This window comes from Oryzias latipes, chromosome 6 (assembly GCF_002234675.1).
Source record: "Oryzias latipes chromosome 6, ASM223467v1".
In the NCBI taxonomy this organism is placed as follows: domain Eukaryota; kingdom Metazoa; phylum Chordata; class Actinopteri; order Beloniformes; family Adrianichthyidae; genus Oryzias; species Oryzias latipes.
In genome coordinates, this window is record NC_019864.2 from 22,876,464 (window position 1) to 22,902,571 (window position 26,108).

Here is a 26,108-nt window from a genome sequence, read left to right on the forward strand (position 1 = left end):
CAAAGCCAGAATTTACGGACTGGACGAGGGAGGACAGCAACATGGCGGTCTCCTTGCGCCTGGGTCGTCAGGGAGCTCTGCTTGGGCTCAGATTCAACCAATTTAAAAAATCAATATGTCCCACACATTATTTCCAGGACCGAGTTCGACAGTTTTTTCATTCACCATGGGCGCTTGGTGAGTGTTAACCGAAAGACACGGGAATAGATTCGGTGTCGGATCATATAAGCTAACAGTAGCTGCTTTGGGGGGGATACTTACTAGTAATTTCTTCTAGTTTGTAATTTATTTGAATATACTGCAAAACGAACAAGGATGCAGAAGTCTCTGTTGAAAACTTACTATAAACATATTTTGTGTTTTCTTTAAGTGAAGAATTAGAAACTGTTGTAAAGGCAGGGTCAAATACAGACTTTATTTATAAAGTATTTTTTCACAGCCCAACACAAAAGTGCTAAACAGAATAAAATAATAATAATAATAACTATGTAATATAATAATAGAAAAAAAGAATGCCCTCACCCTCCCTACCTCCTACACACCCACCATAGTGAAATATTATAAAATGAAAAAAGCATAAAGAGCAGATCTGCAATGACCCTGTTTACAGAGAAGAGACATTCGATGGAGTGAAGGACCCCCCTGAGAAAAACAAAACACTGGAGTTAAAAGTAAATGTAAAAAGAATGAATACATACAAAATATTCCAAATACATACATAAATACATTTAAAATTGACCTACACTAGTATAATCACATATGACCTAATAAAAGCACTGAGCATGAATAAGAAATGAGAACAAACTGCTAAAACACAAAATATTCATTATTATTATTTAAATGTTCAAGTTATAGTTAAAAGCCAAGTTCAAAAAGTAGATTTTGAGCCTTCCTTAAAAAGCATGAAGTGTCTCTGTTACATTTTATTTAGCCAGATAAGAACCTGCTGAGATCAAGATCTCCTTTACAAGAATGATTTGGACAAGAGGTCAGCAGCACATTTCATGACATCTTCAGTTTTGTTTTTAAATTCTGTCTATAATAACAGGTGTTGAAATGGAAAACACAACCTAGAACAGAGATTAAACATTTGTCCCTGTTTTTTCCGCATGGATTGCTAAATTTGACCAACCCCAGAAAACATAAAGTCTTAATCGTTGACAGAATTGCTTCTGCAATAAGTGGTGAACAGAATAATGGAAAAAGAGTGTAAATGTATATTCCCTTAGCAAAAGTCACGTACATATCAAAGATCGTCTATATCAACAGCAAATGCTTTTAATTTATTTAGATTTTTCCTTAATTCAAGGTAAAAAAAAAAAGTTTGATTTTCTGGAAGTTATTTGGACAAAAACAATGAGGCAGTGACTGCAGTTGTCTAGAATACAACAGTAGAACCAGTCCAACAACTGGTTAGCTTCATCAAACTAGATAACTTTACCCCGATGTTTCCATTAGACTGTTACAGGAACAGCATGTATTCATTTGACTTTGTGTTTCTCTTCCTTCTGTTCTCGTGTGACTTTAGAAGGCAAAAGACGGGAGGGGGGTAGGCCTGCACAATATACCGCAAATGTACCGTTATCGCGACATCAGGCTGTGCAATATGCATACCTCAAAAGACGGCGGAAATCTCAATAAATGGTTACCTTAAATGTGCTAAAACAATCTCATGGCAGCTTGAAATATTGAACAGATGAATTAAATCCCTTTATGCATTTAACCAATCGGAAGGACCCGTTTACATTGTTGATCAATCAGATGAGCCCTTTTATGTTTGATGTTTGCCTCCTGCGGCGACGAGGGTCATTTGGAGTATCATTTTTAAACTGTTGCAGTGAAATGGAAATGATGTTTTTGGTTGTTTTGCTATTTGTTTATATACCGCAAATTATATCGCAATATTGATCACTAATATCGCATATCGCAAGTTTTCCTCATATCGTGCAGCCCTAGAGGGGGTATGCTGCATAAAATCAGAATCCATTTCTTATTCGGGTAGTTTATCCAGCAATTCTGTAATAGTTAATATGCTGCCATGCTTTGGTATGTGGGTGGACCATGGCAACGGATCCCAACTTTATCTGACTAATGAAAGGATTGCTCATAGAGCTTGGAGCCGGGGATGAGCAGGTATTATTTCCAACATAAACAATGACATCATATTGAGACGGAATATCTCTGATGTAACCTTCAGTTGACTAACAATGGCGTTTCCGTCAAACCAGAAGAGTTAAAGGAAATCCAGGAGAATCTGTCATTGAGTAATTGGCTTAAAAAAAAATCCAAAAGTCCAAAGTTTGAGCTGCAAATATATAAAGAAAGACATCACTTAAAAACTAACATGTATGTAACGATAAACTGTTTATGTATTCAAAAACCATATGAGAACATGAGCACTGTTTAAGCAGGGCTCTCCACAGAATCAGTATATTTTGAAGTTGCCGACTGATAATAAATTAGTTTTTAACTTTATTGAAAGTATACAATAAATGACTAAGTTGCTCTAGTTTTTCTCTTTGCCTGAAAGCTAAACTTATTTTGTCATCAGCTCTTTTAATATGTGTTTTCTGATCAGAACATGTTTGACAGAAAAGGGTAACCACTGCATGAACTAGAAACTGTTTTAAAGTCAAAAAATGTTACAACAGGGCACGTTTGCTTATTCACAGTAGATGGGAAGGAAGGTATACCACAAGCATTTTAAGCGCTTCATAAATGGAATTTAAAGCTTTGTGGATTTGGTTGTGACTCTTTTTATTTTTACATAATAGAAGAATAGGAGAAACATAGTAAGTTAATAATGAAAAGAAGAAAAAGTAATACCAAATTATTAAAAGCACATTATAAATTCCCCATGTCATCTTTTAAAAAGACTTTGTGTATTACAAGCTAAATGCCTGGCAGGTTTTTAGCAGATATACTTTTAGCAAAAGAGATCGGAAAATCTTAACATTAATTCTACTGTCAGTACATAGAAATAGCTTTTCTTAGCAATAAAAAAATACATTCTTGAAGAATTCTTAACTTGAGTTATACAACCTTTGTTCTAAATATTCAGCAGATGGCAGCATTACAGTGTGGAGCACATAAACACAGTTTTCTATAGAAGTTTGGGTTTATTAAAAGCAGTTCTCGAAGCAAAGGCAGCTCATCTTGCAGAGCTAGTCAAGAAAAAAATGTTCCGTTTTATTGAATTGTTGGAATAGTTCTTCTGTAATGTATGAAGAGAAGCCACATATTTTTACTAATTCATTACGAATTTTATTTTTGCAACATGTTTTTGATATATTCATGTTATGTCCCAATATATATTTCCTGTTTTTGAGAAAAGTTTTGCTGAAATAATTTATTTTCATTTTCTGATTGGCTAGGAAGTTACATTAGGTCCTACACGCTTCTATTGTTATGTTTTGTTCTAAGGATTCTTTTAGAATTATCATTGTGGGCTTTCTTTGCAGCCAATATCAAAGCTCAGTACTTAATATATTCTGAAATTAAGATATTCTTTTTCTGACTGATTTCTACAAACTCTAAAAAGATGTTTTGCCTTTTTTTCCCCACTAGGTGTCACTCCACTCAAAGTGCAAATGCCAGCTCTCTCCCCCACCATGGAGGAAGGGAACATTGTTAAATGGCTTAAAAAAGAAGGTAAAATATTACATTTCTTTTTGTTTCTAAATTTGAATCTTTTCTTGCAATTAGAGCAAATTTAATGCTCAAAGTAAGGTCTTCTGCTTGTGAGAAATGATGGGCATTTATATTATCGATTGAAGTGTGTGAAGAAAAATAGCCTGAGGGGTCTTGGTGACTAATTGGCTCATAGATCACAGTGTTGATCACTGCTGAGCAGCACATGTTAGCCAGGTGCCTCTGCTGCTCTTTCCTTCAACAAAAAGCTATAACCTGATTGGCTGTTCGGCTGTGTTGCTATGTGCCTTTGTGACTAGGGGGCAAGGTATAGAGGGTCTGGATATATATGAGAAAAAGGAAGAAGATAGGCTTTCCTCCTACCCCAGACCTGTGAAAGAAATTTGAACTGTTTGGGACAACAACAAATATACTGTGACTTAAAGAAAGTGAAAATTGTTGCTTATTTCTGCGTTTTTACCAAATTTTCTACCTGCAGCTAATTGGAAAATGGTCTGAAATTCATCTTTGCGTTGACAGGTGAGACCGTGGAAGCAGGTGATGCTCTCTGTGAGATCGAGACTGATAAGGCTGTGGTTACCATGGAATCCAGCGACGATGGGATCCTGGCAAAGATACTGGTGAGTTTCACTTCCACTACTTCTCTTTAAAGGACGTAACTGATGAAAAGTCTTATGCTTCAGACATATGATTTATGAAAAATACTTGGCCTTGTGCAACTTAGGATCAGGTTTGCAGACGTGATTATGATCTGAAATCTGTTGATGTTTCAGGCGTTAGTTCTGCTCACCCCTCAGATTGCCCCCCTGTTAAACTTTTTTTTAAGGTTTAATTGCCTACTGCTAAAGTTTAATGCACAGATAGCAAACTTTGAAATGCGTCTGGTTACAGTTATACCTTTATTTCTAAACCCCAGTTCCAATTGCCCCCAAAAATTAGATAATTGACTGATACTTGCAGAGCTTTTGTTGCCTTAAATCTTTATCAGGATTCTATAACTGCACCTTTAATACAGACATTTAACAAAATATGTTTGCTTACTGCTGCTAGATGCATATCTTTCCTGTTTGTTCCTGTCATTTTATTTTGGACATCCTACGATTATGGCTGTGCAGATCAGTATTTGAGTTAGTCAATGGTGCATTTGTTTATTATATTTATTTAAGTGTGTACACCCCAAACAAGCTTAATTACTTTAATAAGAGAATACTGTTCATTCAGCTGTCAGTTGGAAACTGCGGTCCTGCATCTTTCATTTCTCTCACTTCACTACCCTCCACTCTTGCATTCTCTAACTCTGTTCTCTTGGCCACTGTGGGGATGAGGTAGTTTCCATGGCAACCGCCCAAGAATTGGGGGTAGGGGCTTTAGCTGGCAAACAAAGATGGTTTGTATTAGATAAGCCCCCCCCCCCGGTTCTCTGTGGTGCGCTCTCTTTCCGTGACACCGAATTTGTTTGTGGTCAAGGAAACAGGAAATGTGGGGGAATATTGTTTATGTTTATGTGCGAGGTAGCATGAGTTGCTATTGTAGATTTGAAGGTGTTCAGTGGGTTCTGAATTCAAAGGGAACCATACAATCCTCCAGTGACCAATCACCTCGGCCGGTTGCAGAAGACATGCATCGTGCTTTAAGGTGTTTTTTTTTTTACTGTGGGTCAAACACTACTTAGGTCCTTCAACACTTTTCTCTGACTGTCGGAGTAACAGGAGATGGTTCCTGCTCAGATTAACACATAGACCTAAGAGTCGTTGTTAAGAATATAAAAAGGTAACAAAACGTGTGCTAAGATTATAGTCCTCACACCTGCCTGTATTCTAAGGCTATGCCTGAATTTCCTCCCTAAACTACTAAAGAAAACCATATAGTGCCAGATTTTAAAAGCATTTCAGACACCATGCTCCCTACTTTTTCTTTCTTTCTTTTTATTTGTTTTCTTAACGCCAAAGATGACTTCACCTGTTTCCCAAAGTAAAAATGTAATAAATACGAACATTTAACAAAGACTATTCATGAATCCACTGTATTCTGATATAAGCTATATATTCGCCAATCTAGTGAGCATCAATACGCTCTGTTTTTTTGCAGAGATTTCTGGAATATCTCTAGGGCACTGAATTTTGGAATAGGATATTCAGAGAAATATAGTAAACACGCTATGTAGTGAGTAGAGAAGGAATTCAGACACAACCTAAGTGTTTGTACTATAAATATTCTCACCTCTGTCTGCTTCCTTTCAAGTGTAACCACGTGGATCGAGTCTGAAATCTACTTCTAATGTTATTAATTATTATTTACACTTTATCAATGCCTCCCTTGAAAGTCCTTCATCCTTTTAGTAGAAAATACAATTGACAAATAATTGGAACACGTTTCTGCATTTTTTCTCAGTAGCTGAATCCTAAAGTTTCCAAAGGGAAATGCTTTCTAGCACAAAGAGGAAATGGCTAGTTTAATACACCAGGTACCGCAAAGAACAAGTTGGCTTGGTGAGCCGGAGTTATCTGAAGACTTTTTATTTTTAGAGAGTTCGTGAGTCACAGGGTACAATGGAAGGGCAGGCACTCTGCTTCCAAAGAAAGAAGCCCCACTCCTGTTTCTGTTAAAGACGTCATGTACTATTGATCATAACTAAATCATGTCTTACCAAAAAATGCAGTCTGTCCTGTTTCTCTTTAATTCTTAAAGAAATCCACTCTCAATGTTTCTAATGAAACTAGTTCAACAACAACCATTCTGTCAAAGACTGAATTACTGAAATGTTTGAGCATCAGAAAAGGCAGACAGACATTTTTGTCTTTCTCGTTTTTTTTCATTCTCCTCAAATCTAGTAAAAAATGTTGAGTTAGGATTACAAACTTGAAGGTTTTTGGACTAGAAGCTTCTTCTTTGAAAGTCAAATACTCTTTGGCTTTTTGGACTTTTTTCATCTTGAAAATATTCCCTTAATGCAAAGTCTGCATTGTGTATTTCTATCTTTTATGACCCAATTCTTTAAATCAGGAACTGTCAGTAATCAAAACAAACCAGAATCCTAATAGTTGACATTCTAACAATTCTTATAGCGAAATAATGGATCATTTGGAGGTTATTTGCTGTAATAATCTGATATAAATGCATATAAGCACGGGGGGGGGGGGGGGGGGGGTATAACTTGACATGTTCAGGTATCCTCTCCTTTAGGCATACACAAGTAGTGGTTTGGCATAAAAATGAATTCCTGCAGTCGCTTCCATATCCACAGCTCGAAACATTCGATGGCAGTGTTGAGCTCAGCTGTGCTGTGGCCATCAGTCTATGCAGATACCCATGATGCAAACTGTTTACAGTCCGTGCAATTTCACTGTGAGAATCCACCCATGTGTTATAACAGTGCTGTGTGTCGACCTAATGAAGTGGGAAGTTCCAACCGTTTTTGGAATTTCATTTAGGATCTTTGTTTTATACTTGAGCACGGTTTATAACTTTGTGTACTTTGATCCTGTATACTTTATAGCACTCCACTGATTATGGTAAACGTTTATTTTATTCATTTAGGAAAAAACGTTCCTGCTTTTTTGTAAAAAGTATGGTAACTTAACATTTTTAAGCACAAAAAAAGGGGGATTTATTAAAATGACTAAAGTAACAATTATACTGCTGCCATTTATGGACACTCTCACTTACTTTTCCTCCTAGTGACTTTCTTTTCTTTTACTGTGCAGACAAATGTTGTTGTTCAAAGCTTTAGCGGGATTCCTCAAAGACTTTTTTGAGGAATCTATTGGGAGACCATAAACAAAGCTAAAACTTCTCAAGAACTGCTGTCATGTTCACCTCTTTTGGACGGGGAACTTTGGATGAATTCCTGAAACCACATCAAGCGTTTTCCAGTATTTCCATCTGCCTGTCCCAAGTGTGGCTAAATGCTTAAGGTTGAGTCAGGAAGAACGTTTGCTGTAGAACTTAAGCCAAAACTACATGTGGGGGCCGTTGTGTATTTCATAGTAGTAAACCCAGATGGGAGTAGCAAAAGTTAGTATTTTTTCCAATATAGATTCACAACCATATTTGAAAAAGAAACATTAACTTAAGTTAATTTTTGTATCATTTCCCTTCAAATGCAGACTTCCTTGCCCTTTGCTTGAGTGGTGTGATGCAACAGCACAGCAAGTTATGTCCTGTCCTCCCACCTTTCCCCCCTTGAAGCAGTTTTCTGAATGGAACGGCTTATCAAAAGTGATGAAGTACAACTGCCCAGCTTTTGTGTCGGAGCTGCCCTTTTAGTCATTGTGACCGATATGCCAGGATCAGCACATGCAGGTCAAAGAGAGACGCAAAAGCCTGGCACAGGAGCTAAAACTGGTCTATAAAGATAAACCTAGTTTAGATTGTAGCAATTTTGGAAAACACATAGTGAAATAATTGAAAGTATATTCATGGGAATTTGAGCAGAATTCGCTGAGAAGGCGGTGTCCCATTTTGAAGTGGCTGCTATTTAACGATTGGTGAAAATGTTTCTTTTGTTTGTCATGTTTAATGTTTGTGTTTTTGTAGATGGAAGAGGGCAGTCGCAATGTGCCCCTTGGCACTCTCATTGCCCTTCTGGTGGAGGAAGGACAAGACTGGAAGCAGGTTGAGGTCCCCTCACCAGATTCTCCATCTGCAGCTCCCACGATTCCCCATGAACCCACTGGCTCCTCTGTGACCCCCGCATCTCCTCCTCTTTTACCCAAACCTGCGACGTCAGGGCCGTGAGTGTTTAGTTTCTGAATTGTTTTCAAGCACAACAAACTTTTCAAATGTGTGCACGCAAGTCTGTATGAGGGGCCGTATAAGACATTATTTATTCTGAACCATTCACATTCATACATTCTTGCTCTCACAGTCATATATACTCTCTTTCGCATACATATATTCTCTTACGCATCCATATATTCTCTCTCTCACATTCATACATTCTTGCTCTCACAGTCATATATACTCTCTTTCGCATACATATATTCTCTTACGCATCCATATATTCTCTCTCTCACATTCATACATTCTTGCTCTCACAGTCATATATACTCTCTTTCGCATACATATATTCTCTTACGCATCCATATATTCTCTCTCTCACATTCATACATTCTTGCTCTCACAGTCATATATACTCTCTTTCGCATACATATATTCTCACTTGCACATCCATATATTCTCTCTCTCGCATGCATATATATTACTTTACACATACATACATTCTCACTCTCATTGTCACTCTTAAAAAAGAATGTATGTATGTGAAAGACAAGTATATATGAACGTGTGAGGAAGAGTTTATATGTGTGTGTGAGAGAGGAGTATGCATGAAACGGAAGTTACTTTGCATGAAAAGGAAGGCACTTTGAATGAAAAGGAAGGCACTTTGAATGAAACGGAAGGCAGATGATTTCTCGTGCTCTGATTGGACGAGAGGCCGCCACCTCCCATTTTGAACACACTCTAAACCCTATCACTTGTACTGACTCATAACTATTAAGGTTACACAACTTAAATGTCATTTTGTAGTTGATTCAACTATAAAGTATTAAGCTCTATCAAGATTTTTTCAAATTTAACTTAACAGTGCTAAATATTTTAAAGCTTATTTGTATCTGGCACTCAAAAATTTTAAGATCCGTGAAGTAGCGTTATGACGTCATCACGTACTGGTGGGAGGGTCTTTCGTTTTCTCTACGTTAGCTCAGGTGGCCATGTTGGATTTGCCGAATGCGAGTATGCGACGTTTGAAATTGAAAGTCGAGCATTTTATTATTCTGCAAAGCGTTGCGATTTCGTCCCGCTTCAAGACGCCCCAACCTCGGGTTTTTTTTTCATCCGCCTCATCGCTGATGGTGCCGTCTTGTCTTCAGCCCTGATTTAATTTGGTAAGTATCGTTCATGGTTTATGAATGAATGCTTTAAAAATGCTCTTATACTACCGTAAATGTGGTTTACTGTTGTTTAAACATATGTGTGTTATGATTGTTTTAGAGATTAATGTGGAAATGTATACATGATTAGTTTGTCATAGCAGACGTATGGCGAGCCAAACCCAAAATGCATTTCTGCCCGTAAGTTACGACAGTGATGAGGTTTTTTTTTTTTCAGAGGTAGAAATGATCTGTTATGCTGCAATCACACTAAACATGATCCGCGTGTGAAATTCGCGTTGGAGGCCTCTGTTTGTGGCTAAAGTTTGCTGCTGGACATTTGTCCAAAAATGTCACTCAAAGCCTCTAACGGTTGTGTGGGAGGAGCTACCGCCAACAGTTTTAAGCCTGGTTGCTACATGGAAGCATTGGGTTTTGAATGCAGCTTTAAGCTTTTATAAATCACTGATCTCCGTTATAAAAAAGGTTTTTGTAAAAATAAATTAATCAACGTGCTCGTGTTGTGTTCAGGTACCGAACTACAGAGTGTTCAGTGTTTCACCTCCAGGTAGACGCCAAGGCCAGCGAGGTAACTTGTCTCAGTTATTTGTCTAGAGCTATTTTAAAAAAACAAAAAATGCAATAGGTTGTGTAGTGCAATAAATGTTTTTTGATCAGAATATAATTGAAACATTTTTTAACATTGAAAAATCTCTTTTGGACTTTTTCAGATACTGAACTTCAGAAAGTTCACCAGAAAGTCACCATTTCACCAGAAAAGACCTGTCAGTGGGTGAGTTTTATACTTATTTAATACATTCATCCTGAACTATTACCATTATTAGATTTATACGGCAGCATGGAAACATTTATGCACATTTTAACTAGCCAAAGGTCTAAATAGAGCTGAAATTATTTACAATTTAACTAAACATATTTAGATTGCAGGCTGAAGGTGGCACAATGGAATGGAGGTGCAAGTTGTGTTCTGTTACTTTGGCACTATGCAGTACTACATATAATACTGCAGTACTACATAGCCAATATTCCAAAGTGTTTCCACTGCCATGTATGTGGAGACACTTTGGAATATTGTCATGTCTTTATGACAGTATATTACAATAATAAAATGATGTTGCATTAGCACCATTCCATCATTTGAAACCATGAAAACTCATCTGTCAAGATCTGAAATGGATTTATGTAGAGTAGATGCAGTCAGAGGAAATTGTGCAGTTTTTACATGTTTGTGTAACTTAAAGCTGCCCTTTTCTGAGACTAAGTCCACCAAAACAGACAGGAACTGGCCAGCTTGGTTAGGATTTATGACCCCCAGGTGAATTTCTAATGTGCATAATTCAAAAACGGATAACAAATAATTTGTAAACAGCTGTAAGAAGCCACGGTGTAACTTGCCTTCAAATGACTTTGGGTCTTTGACCTGAAGTGGATCATGACATAAACACTGTATTGTCCTCTTACTAGAAATAGACATCTAGAAAAGGTATCATTTTATTATTTCTTAAAGTTCCTTAAGTAAATATTGGAAGTGTTTGCTCTGCATTTGCTTCAAAGGTAATGGATATTTCTTTTTATTCTTTTAGGACCAGCGTGACGTGAACATGAGACGGGCACTTGTCCTCCTTGCACTTCCTGTTTATCTGCATGAAGATGCCTCCAACTTCTTCAAGACCTGTACAGTAAGTGCACACGACTCCCTGTCAATGGTTTTCACTAATCCTTTAATATTGATTGAGATTTTATTGAGTGACATAATAAATAGGGCAATTGTTTGTAGTTTGTAAACTGAGTGATATTTTTAAATGGTTTTAAAAATGAGATGGAAGATGAAAGGCGAACATCAAGGACTCCTGATTGGAAGGAGCGGGAACCTTTTCGTTTACCTTTTCTGCTCCTGATCCATCATTATTTGAATAAAGAAAAATGAAGCTTTAGTCTTAAATTATTTTATAAATGTCCTCCTTCAGAAAAATGCTAAAGAACTTTTTAAAAACACAATTTTAATTGGAGTTGGTCCTTAAAACATCATAGCCAGTTGATTAAAAGCTAACAGAATGTTAGCATGAAAAGATTCCTATTGACAGATGGCAGGAATGTCAGTTTTGGACATTAGTGTGATGAATATCTTTGAGGGTCTGAACTCATCTGTGTTTTTTGTTTTGTATTTTCCAGAATACCAGACCTCACAGACACTGCTGTGGGTATCTTCTCAGTTGTCGTGGTGACGCTCCGGATGCTGCCGTCAGTGGTCCCACAGATCTGGCTGACTAATCTCTTCTAACTCTTCGGGGACATCTATGCTCTGGACCTACAGCACCCCAAAAAACTTGAACTTGCCTTCATATTTATTCAGAATGCTGTCTTGAGCCTTGAGGACAGCAAACCACTGAAAGGACATTTATTGACGCTGAAGAATGTTTCGTTGAGTGAGTCTTCCAGAATGGACTATTTGTTGGTTTAAGTGTTATGTAACTAATGTGTTTTGTTGTGATCATTTGCTTTTTCTGCCGTAAAATACAAAACCAACTCTTTTTGTCAATATGTTGTGTGGCACTCTTATAATGCAGTTTTATTGCACTTATTGTTTCTTCATCCTCTTGATATTTGTGCTTTTTTTTAAAGAGCAATTAAAAAAAGTGTATTAAGCAATCACTATTGTGTGGCCTTCACGTTTGTTGGTTTTTATCAATGCTAGCCTTTAAAATGTAGTGGGGCAGTATCAATATCTCTGTTTAGAATACATTTTAAGCTGAAGAATTTTAAATATTTTCAATGCTACACATTTAATGAGTTAAAGAATTTATAAAGCATTTGAGTGAATTTTACATATTTTATGAGTTGAGTAATATAAAAATATAGTTAGTTAAAGCGTTTTTTAGTTGGAAAATATTAAAAACTTTAAGTAAATAATCTCTCTTTTATAAGTTGAGGAATCTTAATATTTTTTATATGAAATAATACAAATGTAAGACAACTGACAATATGAATTTTAATAAATGTTAACTTAAAAGTTTTAATAATATAACTTAACTGTTGCGTAATCTGTTACAAAATAATTTTTAAGTTCAGTCAACTCGCTAGGGATTACAGTGCAGACGCTAACATGAACAAGCAAGAAATCCCAAATTAACAGACTTGTGTTGTGGAAAGGTATGTTTTTTTAGCTAGCAGGAATAATCAAAGTATCCGTTCTCTGTTTCAAAATGAGATTGCCACAAAACCGTATGTTATCTCATACTGGAACAGCTTTGGATGTAGAATTCAGTGGGAAAAGGTTTGGACCCTGCCACAAAAGTATTTCATCACCAATAAAATCAGAGAAATTTCTTTCAAAATTCTTCACAAATTTTATCCAGTGAAACATTTCTTTACTAAGTTTAAAAAAGATCTGGACATAAACTGTTCATTCTGTCATTCCTCACCGGAAACTGTGCCTCATCTTTTTTGGTTTTGCTCTTTCACTCAACTATTTTGGAAAGATGTGATACATTTTATAAGAACTCATCTATGTGAAGATTATAGATTATTTTACGAGCATATTATTTTTGGATATTTTACACAAGAAAGACTTAATGCAGAAAAAATACATGTAGTTAATTTACTTATAATTATGGCTAAATACTTTATACACAAGTGTAAATATGCCAACAAAAAAACCGTGTTTTATGTTTTTCAGAAAGAAATGGTTTTGTATGTGAACAGTATTAAATCTTCCACTAACAAAAAAGCTGTCAGAACAGTTGAAACATGGTCTCTCCTGAAACTTTAACAGATTCCTTTGCCTCATTATTTTTGTTTTCTTTTTGCATAACCTGTTTTACATGGTTATCATTATGTTTTTTTGTTCATTCTCATGGCGAACGTGAAGATTGTATTTTGCACACAGTGGAGTTTTGTGTTTGGTATTTTGTATGTGCAAGATATTGTTAATAAAGTTTATTTTTTTTTAAAAACGAACCGGCAAGAAGTAGCCACGGGGGTCCTGCAGCCATCGGAACCTTAACAAATATTTCATCTCCACCTCACCGTTGCCTTTTTTAAGAAATGACAGCTGGTTTTCCCACATTTATATGTAGTTATGGATCGAAAACAAGAGGAATTTGTTTTAATGTAAATGCGTGTTCCAGCGTCTACAGGAAGTGTCGCCCATAATTCACGCAAAGGCTCATGGGGGCTAGGAATAAGGTGGATACGGATTTTCTGTTTCGGTGGCACTTCTATTACCATTATTGGTATTTGAGACATTCCTTTGTGTCTCTAGAGATGCAGACAGATTTGTGACCACTTGAGGTGAAGATAAAATATTTCTTAAGGTTCCGATGGCCTTCTTATTGGTTCGTGTTAGCGTCTGTTCAAAATGGGAGTTGGCGGCCTCTCGTCCAATCAGAGCACGAGAAATCATCTGCCTTCCGTTTCATTCAAAGTGCCTTCCTTTTCATTCAAAGTGCCTTCCTTTTCATTCAAAGTGCCTTCCTTTTCATGCAAAGTAACTTCCGTTTCATGCATACTCCTCTCTCACACACACATATAAACTCTTCCTCACACGTTCATATATACTTGTCTTTCACATACATACATTCTTTTTTAAGAGTGACAATGAGAGTGAGAATGTATGTATGTGTAAAGTAATATATATGCATGCGAGAGAGAGAATATATGGATGTGCAAGTGAGAATATATGAATGCGTAAGAGAATATATATGCATGCGAGAGAGAGAATATATGGATGTGCAAGTGAGAATATATGTATGCGAAAGAGAGTATATATGACTGTGAGAGCAAGAATGTATGAATGTGAGAGAGAGAATATATGGATGCGTAAGAGAATATATGTATGCGAAAGAGAGTATATATGACTGTGAGAGCAAGAATGTATGAATGTGAGAGAGAGAATATATGGATGCGTAAGAGAATATATGTATGCGAAAGAGAGTATATATGACTGTGAGAGCAAGAATGTATGAATGTGAATGGTTCAGAATAAATAATGTCTTATACGGCCCCTCATAAGTCTGGCTTCTTTTCTTAACCTCTGAGGTGAGAGTTCATACAACTTATCCAGACATCCGCAGAGATTCTTCTGTACTCAAATATCCAGCCATTGGGCAAAAAAACGTGGTGTTTGCATCTATGGGTAAAGCAAAAAAAAAAACCCTTGTGTTTCTGTTTCAGGTTACGTTTAAGTCCAGCAGCACGACACATTCTCAACACCCATGGTATTAACCCAAAACTGGCCACACCCTCTGGACCAAGAGGACTCATTACAAAAGAGTGAGTCTTTAAACTGGATCACACAAAAAAACAAAAATTGGATTAAATGTTAAGGCGACAGTGAAACTAAATGGTATCATCTGAATCGTACTAGCTGCTGTGTTTTGTTAGATACAACAAAGATGAACTGCTCCCTCGGTTCTTGACTCTATTATCCACCTTTTGTTTGTAGATTTATAGGAGCATATGAAATATACATGACATACAGTTTCTGACTAGAAGGTTGGAGTAAATGTGTGTGTGTATATATATATACTTGTGGTTTACTGTAATTGAATATTGTCTGTATGTTTTATACAATTGATTGATCCCTTGTTGCCCTCGCAGTTGAAAATCAAACTATTGACACGCATAAGAAAAATAATGTTTTTTTCCTTGAGTGATTTTTCTTTTCTTGAACATTGCTACCTCTGTTTTTTGGAGTGGCTCACAAACAAACAGCTGGGATACCTGCTGCTGTCACCGGGGATCTGATTGAATGTTCTTGTTACCCGCTTAACGACGTGTTGGGAAAAGTCATTAATGAACCTCTGTCACTATAGCAACCCCGGCTCAGGTGACCACACACAAAAACATGCTCTCGTGTGTGTCTTAAAGATGTGCAGAAGTTGCTTATTCAAACACTGTATACAGAAGGTATTTCTTTGTGTCATACACAGGCTTTCTTAATAAGAACTGTTATCATATTTTAAATAAAAGAATGTCAAAATAATACAATAAACAATAATAAAAAAGATCATTAAAAAAATTTGATGTTAATATTTAAGTTATAACTTTAATATATTTAACATTTTGAACTAGCTAATCAATTGTCCTGTGGTTTGTATGCGCCTTTTTCTTATTGGCAAAGGGTTAAAAAAGTTAAATCAGCTCATAAAACTTTTGATTTTATGATTACATCATAAAATGGAAAGGTTAGTGCAGTTTTAAGGTTTCATTGTTTTTGGCTGAAGTCATTTGTTTAGGTTTATAATCAAGTGAAACATGTTATGTTTCTGTTGGGTATTAATATGATTCATAAGCCTATATCTCTAGCTGTAATAATATTGTTACTTTTAATAACAACTCAGTAGCAAGATATAAATTTATGTTTAAATAATTTTCTATGCAAAATGGTTACAAATCATACATTTTAAGTATTGCAGTTACTATAATCAAAAATGTTTTTAACTCTAAGTACAATTGTCTGTTTGGGAAAATGTTATTTTAAACAGTGCAGATACGGCTTTTACAAGCAAACTGCTGCCAGAAGTGAAGTCCTGTGATGCCAATATTTTTATTATTAAGAATCTGGCCTGCATCTTTTCTTACTGTCTTTGATATGGGGCTGTCTTTGTGGTTTTTTATGTTAATTCTTTAACCTTTCTAACCTTGTCTTGTCTACATTGATCCACACTTGAATATTAGATTATTACATTCATTTATGTTGTGCACCATACATTTTTTTTAAATTTTTTTTTTTTTTAATTTGAAGTTTCTTTAGCACATTGTCGTCCCTCTGATCTCACACATGGCTGCAGGAGGTAAGCTGTGTTTCTGTGTCTGGGGTCTTTTGTCAGCATTTGGACATTTAAGAGCTGCCTCTGCCCCTTTTTAATATTCCAGTCACCTTCTCTTTCCCTTTCATGAGCTCCTTTGACTTGGCAGTCGGGTGTGCAGCTCATCAGTGTTCAACCACTAGCTAGCAACCCCAAAAGAAGATTATTTTTGAAACATTTGACAGATTTTCTTGCATTTGCTGCAGCCAAAACTCTTTTTTCTCTTAAGATACAAACTTTGTATGTTCATTAATAATTCATATGACAGTGTTTAGTATTTACAGAAGATGAGAAATATATCTTTGTAATAAATATTATTCCTGCAATATGTGGTACAGTTCAAAAGTTTACATCTGGGTTATTAAACGGAACCTCAGTTGTTCTGTAATCAAACATTTAGTCTAGTCCTCTCAGTTTAGTAAGGTAATATCCAAGATCAGAGAAAAGGCGGAGCTGGGACGCTAAAAGGAAATTAAAAATCCAGAGTCCACAGGACGTTAAAGAGAACCTCGTAGAGGGAGGAGGCTTGATTGTTTGTAGCTGCATGGCATGTTCAGTAACAACCAGTGGTCCTGTGCGTGGATAGATGGAGGAAAGTCCAGTGAACCATAAGCACAGAGCTTCAGGCACCTATGAGCTCCGCCTTTAAATTTGTTTTGCTCTTAAAACCAAAATGTATATGAAATTTGATCCAGGTCCAGTTTAGTGCTTTATATTGGTCCTATCTAGTTCCGTCATCTTTTACCAACAGAACTGTTTGTCCTATTCTTTTCAGCTCACAAACAAATTAATCTACTGCTTTTCTGTGCCAGTTGACTGCTGGCGTATCATTTATTATTTGAAGTTTTATGTCTTGTACTCTTTCAACTGGGAATTCTTAATTTAGAGCATCTAATAAGATCCTGAAAGAACCCAGTCTATTGTATTTTATTGCACATTTTCAGCAGTGAATTATCACTAGTGCTCAGTACGCCAGATGAAAGGAGGCTAAAGGCAGGCGTGACCAAAATTTAGACAAAGAGGGCGAGATTTAAGAAGGTAAAAATGTGTGAGGGGGCCAAGCATTCAGCCAGCCTTCTTTGAATAATAACATTAAATGCAAATTAACTATTCAATGAAAATTGTATTGGAATGGTATACTTCAAAGTAGATTTTTAGTAGATTACATAAATTACTGTGAATTTCATATTTGAACACCAGAAATAAAGCTATAAAAATAGTCTTTCTGGATAAAAAACCTTTTGTCAACATCAAATCTAGGTTCATTTAAAATGTTACATTTTTTTTTTCTAAATTTCTAAATTTAGATCATGTGAACAGCAAAATAACAATAGTTTCCTTATTCAGAAGTTCAAATCACTGTTGGTTTGATTAAAGTAACAAGAGTTCTTCCCGTTTGAACCCTTAAGGACCTGAAGGTCAGGTAGCCGCCGCTTGTTGGCACGGGTTTACAACCACTCATTTAATTAACAATTTAGCCAATCATTATCAAGATATCCTACACACAGTTCTTAGAAGGTGCCGGGGCCCATTTGACTGATTTTGTGACAGAAGCTTGCAGGCTGCATTTGGCCCGCGGGCCGGACTTTGGACATGCCTAGCATGAGGAAAAGAAATTGAACAAGCCTGCCCTTCTGTGCAGATGATTCTGTTGCAGCTGATTGAGTATTAAATGATCAAGGCATCCAACCTTCTGCAGATGACCTGAAGTAACTTTTGCCTGTTGAAGTGTAAAGAAAAAATGGAAAATAGAGTGAAGACATAAAACTAGAAAATACAATTTGCAATATTGGCTTAAAATGTATTGCCTTTGCAAAGGTTTACGTTTTCTATATATTGTTGCCCCAGATAATAATTATTCTACAAGTGACGGCATAAACCCTGAAAATTCCTTTTGCTGTTTTTTGTGTTTTTTTCCAGAGATGCATTGAATCTTTTAAAGGCGTCCCCTCCACCCAAAGCAACACCAGTTGTTGCCACGGCAACTGTCCCAACTCCTGTTCAGAGACCCACCCACACCCCCACAGGTCCCCCACCACCTCCAGGCAGCAGACCGAACATCCCCCCTCTGTCTGTACCAGGGAAGCCCGGAGCACCAGTGAGTTATTTGAACTTTATTATACCAAAATATATACATTTATGTGTTCTGCCTTTTTCCTTAAAATGGTCATACAGTGGGGCAAAAAAGTATTTACCATAGTCAACCACCAGTTGTGCAAGTTCTCTCACTTAAAAAAATGAGAGAGGCCTGTAATTTTGGTCAGATGAGACCAAAATATAACTTTTTGTAAAAGCACGGGGGTGGAAACATCATGCTTTGGGGCTGTTTTTAATCAAAGGGATCAAGATGACTGATCTGTGTAAAGCAAAGAATGAAGCCATGTATCGTCAGATTTTGAGGGAAAGCCTCCTTCCATCAGCAAGGGCACTGAAGATGAAACATGGCTGGGTCTTCAAGCATGACAACAATCCCAAACACAACGAGGAGTGGTTTCTTAAGAAGCATTTCAAGGTCCTGGAGTGGTCTAGCCAGTCTCCAGATCTCAATCCCATAGAAAATCTTTGGAGGGAGTTTAATATCTGTGTTGCCCAGCGACACCCCCAAAACATCACTGCTCTAGGCTCTAGGGGAGATCTGCATGGAGGAATGGGCCAAAATACCAGCAACAGTTTGAGAAAACCATGTGAAGACTTACAGAAAATGTTTGACTGTTATATAGTCTTTGTTTGCAATGGCAGCAAAGTATTAAGTTGAACTTTTGTTATTGACCAAATACTAATTTTCCACCATAATTTACAAATAAATTCTTTAAAAATCAGACAATGGGATTTTTTTCCTCATTTGGTCCCTCATAGTTGATGAAAATCACAAGCCTTTCTCATCTTTTTAAGTGGGATAACCTGCACAAACGGTGGCTGACTACATACTTTTTTCCCCACTGTATTTCTTAAAAAACATGAACTTTTTGTTAGTTTTTTCTTTTTTTTTAGTTTTTACTGACTTGGTTCAAGGGTTAATTTTTACTTTAGTTCATTCATTCAATCATGAATGGAAAAAAACAAATGTAAAAGTTCTTTTCTCCTCTCATGGTCAACAGGGAACCTTCACAGAAGTCCCAGCCACAAACGTGCGGCGTGTGATCGCTCAAAGACTGACCCAATCAAAGACCACCATCCCACATGCATACGCCTCCATAGACTGTGACATGGCTGCCGTCATTAAGCTCCGTAAAGATCTGGCCAAAGGTGAAAACCAACTGACACATGAAGCCAACTCCTACATAAAATCAAGACTATTGATTTTTGTCAAATTAGGTTTTCACATAGCTGTTGAAGCTCAGAAATTTGAACCTAAAACAGAAAAGGTCATTGAAGCATCAAGCAAGGCAACAAAAACCCCACTATGCTAACATAGCTAAATACACTTACTGGCAGAAACTAGTCTAAATGCAGTTGTTTAATTTTGTCTACTGTAGTTTATTTACAGAACCTGGCTGCTACTTACTGTTTTAACTAAGATCTCCTATCTGAAGCAGTTAGGGATTTGCTATATGGAGCATACTGGTGGCTTTACAAAGTTCAGGAGGGAAAAGCTAAAATCACCTGGCCATTTTCCTAAAAGTGGGAGAATCCTCATGTTCACACTAAATGAAGTGTGTTGTACTCCCGCAGTTTGTTTGTTTTTAGAAAACAAACTTCATTCTAAGTCGTCATTAAGTTTTACAAGCCTTGAAAACATCAGTTTGAATGTTAAGATCGTCACAGAGGCTAAGTAATTACATGTTACCCAATTAAATTGTTGTGGTTGGGCTTTAGATAAGCTGTACATAAGTTAATACCTGTGAAATTGAACCAGTTATCAAGAAAATTGTCTAAATTGTAAAATTAAAATATGAGATGCTGTTAAATTCATTTAAAAAAACTGTTATTTAAGGCTTTAAAAAATAATGTAATACGAGTGTTATAATAATATGATCAATGAAGTTACTGATAATACTTTTTTTTCAATAATTTGACACCCAAAACTGAAGATTTGAATCAATTTTTCCCACATTTTACTTGTTTAGCCTCACTTCCTCATGACAGTAGTTGTTTTTTTAAAAGGGAACTTGTTGGGAAATAGACATTAGGGTGGAAGTGTTGAAAGGGAGAGCCGATTTCCAAAGTAAGCTGAAAGGGGAACTTTATTGATGTTATATGGACACCACCTTTTTTTTAATGCATTTCCTTAAAAGAGATAAGAAAATAAGAACTAGGAAAAGCCAGCACATGTTTACATTTAACAGAAGCAGTTATTTTAAAATAAGCGCTGTTCATAGGTTTTCTCCCTGTGCTGAGGAAAGGTAAATCTCTCTGGGAGCTGGCTCTGTGACGGGAAACGGGACGACCATTCCAGACCTATTAGCAGGCCTCTGTGTACTTGGGGATTCGCTTGCTGGTTGTTTTTGCGGCCTTTCATTGTTCGGGAGCAGTGCCGTTTCATGCTGCTAGCTCATTACGCATTCTTCCAGCAGCATTCATAACTGTCTGGTGAAAGCACAAGTTGGCAGGAAGGTCCAGTCCAAACCTGCAAGGCCCGTTTCTATCACGGAGACCCAGGAAGGGGGCAGACCTAAAAAAAGATCAATTACAGAATTATCATTATAACATATGTTTTTATGTCGTCTTTTTTAAACCTTGTGGAAAATGTTTGGCTATCATGATTTCAAATATGCACAAAACCCAGAATTTTCTTTTCATGGGACCCTCAGGAAGTTTCATTGATCACCTTCTCCTTTGTTTTTTTCTTCCAGAGCAAATCAAAGTGTCTGTCAATGATTTTATTATCAAAGCAGCCGCTGTTACTCTAAAAGTAAGTAATATTTCAAATCTATTATTCTTTAGAAGTTTGATCTTTCAGTAAACAGATGGACAATCTCACGTTAGTTTGCTTTTTTAGGATTGAGCTGCTAACTTTTATTTTTGTTTTAGGGATTCAACAGAGGAATTTGTCATAAATCTAATCTTCAGTTGATCAAATTTGAATGTTGATTGGGATGTTTACAGTTTTTATCGTTTAGTTAAAACCTTTGTAGTTTTATTAAAGGCTGATATTATTTGCATGTATTTACGAGGGACAAAGCACAATAATTGATCGAAATTCATGTTGGCCACACATGAATTTTAATGCTTGTTTTGTATGTTTTTTTATTTTATTTATTTTTTTATATACACTTTTATATACACTACATATTATATACACTTTGCCAGTTTTTTTTTTATTATACCTAAAGGTTATATTTTCCAGTCAACATTAAAAGCCGGTCTCTATTAATTTGTAGTTTTTAGGGAACAAATAGTTACATAAATTTTTCTTATTAATTTTCCACATTAAGAAAAATGTGAAAACGTGTATCACATCTAATATGAAATACAGGAGAACAACAAGGCTTTCCGTAGGTCGGCACACTTTCCCACAAAATACTCCCATCCTGTGGCACATCTTCCCGTACTTTTACAACATGTAGTAAACTGGAGAGGTTTGAATTAATTCTTCCCATAGACTTCTTCAGTGTTGTAGTTTCCTATTTTCATATCTATTCTACTTAATTAAAGAAGTGGCCTCATCAAAACATCTGCTTCATCATACACTATGTATAATGTATGGATTTCACATCCTCTACCCAATCTAATAGGTTTTATGTGATGCAAAAGGTTATAGACGTGGCAAAGCAATGGTTTTTTACCGCACCACAGTTTATCCACGATCATGAAACTGTCACAGATTATGCAGTACTAGTCAGGATTTGTGTTTATGCCATTCTTTTTTTGTCCTTTCATTTTTCGTTTCAGCAAATGCCAGAGGTGAATGTGACTTGGTCTGGTGATGGACCCCATGCGCTCGATTCAGTCCACATCTCGATTGCTGTGGCGACGGACCGAGGCCTCATCACTCCTATTATCAGGGATGCAGCTAACAAAGGGGTGCAGGAGATCTCAGCTCAAGCTAAGGTACAGATGGAACAGATGGGGGTGGGAGGCCGTTCAGTGGCCGTTTTATTCTTACAAACAGATCTGAGTGCAAACCAAAACCAGGAAAAGGGAGAACTTCGCTTTTGACTTTTATTTATTTTATGTTGCTCGCCGGTGTGCAGCTACTTTAGTCCTAGACTTTCATTACCAGGTTGTTTGGTCGCAGGCTTAACCTGTCCCGGACCTCAGATGGAGGACAATGCAACAGCGGCCATCGTTTTGTGTCGCTCTCGTTTAACAGCTGCGTACAATTGTCATGTGCTGATGCACACTTACCGTCCCACACAGGTCAACAGTGTCTCGTCATTTCCAAATAGGAAAATGATGATAGTCTAAAAGTCAGGATAAAAATAGGCTTTACCCCTTCAGTGACCTGTCATCAAACATCAGAGTGTTGCGCAGCACTGTGTAGCATTTGCTAAAAAAAAATGTAGGGAAGGAAAACGTGGCTTTTGCAAAGAGAAATTACAAACAGGTTGAGTCTGAATTTATGGAGAGAAAGTGGGATTGATTTTGCTCCTCAACACACAAAAGTATACTTATACTACATATCATAAAGTTTAATATAAAAGGGCTTAAGAATATGACGGTATATGCCCATTAAAGTCCCACTCTGATCGTAGTTTGATCAATTGTAAAAGCGTTCCCAGTGGTCTTTTAATGATAATTATGCCATTTTTAGCTAAAAATAAAAAAACAACATCTTTTTCTGGGACATAATTTCTGCAGAGGGGCAGTAGTTCATTAGAAATTACATAAATGTAGTCGTTTGCAAGTGAATGTGTCAGAATGGAGCAGAGCAGGGAGCTTGTGGCTTTCTCAGTGAAGTTTCTATGTCACAGATGCACTCTTTTCCGAACTGCATTTTTATTGTCTGCTCTTGATTCATTAGGATTTGAATACTCAGAAATACAATTTAAAGCTAAGTTTTCTTCATACATGTCCTTCATCATCGGAAAAATGCTACAAGAACATGTTAAAAACACCAAAAACATCATTTTCATCTGAGTGGGTCTTTAAAATGCCTTTTAGGTTAACCAAAAGCTATCCCATAGGATATGCATCTATATTTTTATGTCAAAAACACTGTTGCTTATTATCCTTGAATCCCTTTTTAGTGTCAGAAATGTATAGATTTCTGGTGTGAGGAAGAAGAGCAGGTTAACCAATTTTTTTATTGTGGGCCGCATTGAGGGCACATCCTGTGACTCAGCCTGAACTTTGTGTTCATGCGGTGACTCCTTGCAACAGTTGCATTAGACCGTTTCGCTATTGTGCAAAAGTTTGATTCAACTGTTTATTTAGGGAAAATTGGCTTTCAAACGATTATTTTCATGTTATACAATTTCTTTTTATTTTATCAATAGCTGAGTTTGATTTTCAGTGGCTCTGTTATTTTTCAGTTTTCAAATTACTTCTTGGTAAAAGCTTGTCTTTAGTTTTGTTTTTTGTTGTTTTTTTTTGGTATAAAAAGTGTAGATCAAACCATGATCAATCTTTTACAGTTTAACAGGCAGATGTTCCAGTCTGAGCTGTGCTGTTGTAAAACGCGAGTCCTCTGTACCTGAAGGAAAGCGCATTACTTTCAGAGGCCTCGTCTTCCCCTTTGGGTGCCGTCAATTCCCCTTTCTAATTTTACTGATGCACACGCCCAGTGGTTGTCATTAAAACCAACATTTGTTGTGGAAAATTGAACTATTTTCCCATCGAGACAACTGTTGTTGTGAATTTGGGCGATACAAATAAAATTGGATTGAATTGAATCTAATTCAAACACGGTTATTTAATATAACCTGTATTTTAGCTCCATTTTTTGATCTTTTCAGATATCAGTCACCCACTTCAAACTATCATAAAAATGTACTAAAAGTAGCATTAGTTATTATTATTTAATATTAATATTTTCACAGGCACTGGCTCAAAAAGCTCGAGATGGCAAACTTCTTCCTGAGGAATACCAAGGAGGCTCGTTCAGGTAAGACAAGTCAGCCGAGGCAAAAATCTGTTAGTAGTAGTTTGTCAATGCATTGACAGAAATACACACTGATGTGTGTATTTCTAGAGACTGTATTGATCGTCTCATAATCCCGTGATAAATCTTTAATAAATGACAACATTAATATAAATAGCAGCATAAATATCAGCTTGTAAGACTTGATTAGAGTTTAACAGCCAGAGTGCCACGCTCATTCTACATTTCATTGGAGCCAGAATTAAATGTGGTTTTGGGGGACAAGAGCCATCAGTTGTTGGGCCAAAAATAGAGAAGTGTAAATTGGGAAAATTCCTTTCTTACCCATTAGATGGAATGGTTCCATTTACACACAAATGAGGTTTCTGTGTCAGGCGGATGCGATACATTTTTAACCAGATGCAGTCTTTTTTTCTTTGTCACTCTGAAGATGTATGTTTAGAGTCTCATTCCTGCTTTTCATATTTACCCTTTTTCACTGATAGACTTTAAAAAAACCTAGCCCCTGTTATGACTACAATACACGGTAGAAATCATAGACATTGGACATCTTCACTTTTACCTGTTCAGTATTTATTGTTTAAAATAGTACTATTTTAGTGTCACTTTAGTTCATTTAGTATCAGTAATAATGCCATTGGCTGCAATCATAATAACACAAGCTCACAGTTGACTGTTGACTGTGGATTGAACAGATTGATCGTTTCCTCTCCTGTCTGACAGCATATCTAACCTGGGCATGTTTGGAATCAGCGGCTTCAGTGCCGTCATCAACCCTCCTCAGGCTTGCATCCTGGCTGTCGGGACCTCCCGGGCTGAGCTGCAGCTGAAGGAAGAGGATCAGACCGTGCACACGCGGCAGCTCATGACAGTAACCATGTCCAGCGACGGACGACTTGTGGATGACGAGTTAGCGTCTCGGTTTCTTGATCAATTTCGTGCCAATCTAGAACAACCACAGCGTATGGCCCTCGCTTAAAAAAAAAACAAAAAAAAACAAAGATGAGGGGAAAGATAAGAGAAAATTTGAAAAGGTCTCAAGCTATGTCTTTTGACAAGCAAGGAGCTGAAACAGTTTGTGTCTGTCCTTTCTTTAAGGCTTTAAATAAGGTTGTGTACATACTGTGAACTTAAGTTTGTGGCCTCTCTGCTTATTGTCCGCAAGTTTTTGGAGTGGAAATGGATTTCTCCCTAAATTTAAAGGGCTTGTGCAGTGGTTCCACATTCTACCATGAAAGATAAGACGGCAAATGTGATCCATCACACGGGTGTTGTGTATATAAAGAAGTAATTCTTCAATTTCCAGGTCAGACTTCATGAAAGTTGTTTCACTAAACGTAAACGTGAAATTGGTGAAGTCTCCTCATGTAAATTTGTGAGATATTTATTATTTAACATAAGTGACACTGCAGGTAAAATCCATGTAAAGCAGCATTTATTGTTGCTCATTATAAAAGTAAACTTAGTATGTGAACAAATTTATAAATTTATTCAGAATCACACATAAAGAAACATCTCCTTCTGGTCCACATGTATACATCAGGTTTGGTTTTGTTGTCTTAAACTCTGTCCAAGCAATAAAAGTCCTGTTCAACCATCTGATCTTTGTGTTTGTGGAGTATGTCTTCTAAAGAAATCAGCCATGGCCTTCTCCATTTTTAATTTGACTCTAACATATTACATAATCTTTAACTAAAACCAATTAGGGTAATTGCTTTCCAGATTGAGTGGACAGGTCCGACTCTGACAGATGTTTATCTTTGCTCTAAG

At 36.7% G+C, this 26,108-nt stretch overlaps 1 protein-coding gene across 1 annotated transcript; it reads left to right on the forward strand.

The window, feature by feature from the left end:
* pdhx (pyruvate dehydrogenase complex component X) lies at positions 1–25,940 on the forward strand. The gene is made up of 11 exons (XM_004069731.4): positions 1–177; positions 3,568–3,651; positions 4,171–4,271; positions 8,188–8,384; positions 14,718–14,816; positions 18,275–18,452; positions 19,453–19,600; positions 21,148–21,206; positions 22,187–22,345; positions 24,277–24,341; positions 25,062–25,940. The coding sequence occupies exons 1-11, from the start codon at positions 42–44 to the stop codon at positions 25,315–25,317; spliced, it is 1,482 nt and encodes a 493-aa protein (XP_004069779.1). The 5' UTR covers positions 1–41; the 3' UTR covers positions 25,318–25,940.
* The last annotated feature ends 168 nt before the right edge of the window (positions 25,941–26,108 follow it).

Excerpts from the sequence above, each read along its gene's own strand:
- pdhx (XM_004069731.4), top strand. The coding sequence starts at position 42 with ATGGCGGTCTCCTTGCGCCTGGGTCGTCAGGGAGCTCTGCTTGGGCTC. Across the intron at positions 8,385-14,717 it reads AAACCTGCGACGTCAGGGCC|GTTACGTTTAAGTCCAGCAG; the intron begins GTGAGTGTTTAG and ends TTTCTGTTTCAG. Across the intron at positions 24,342-25,061 it reads TACCAAGGAGGCTCGTTCAG|CATATCTAACCTGGGCATGT; the intron begins GTAAGACAAGTC and ends CCTGTCTGACAG.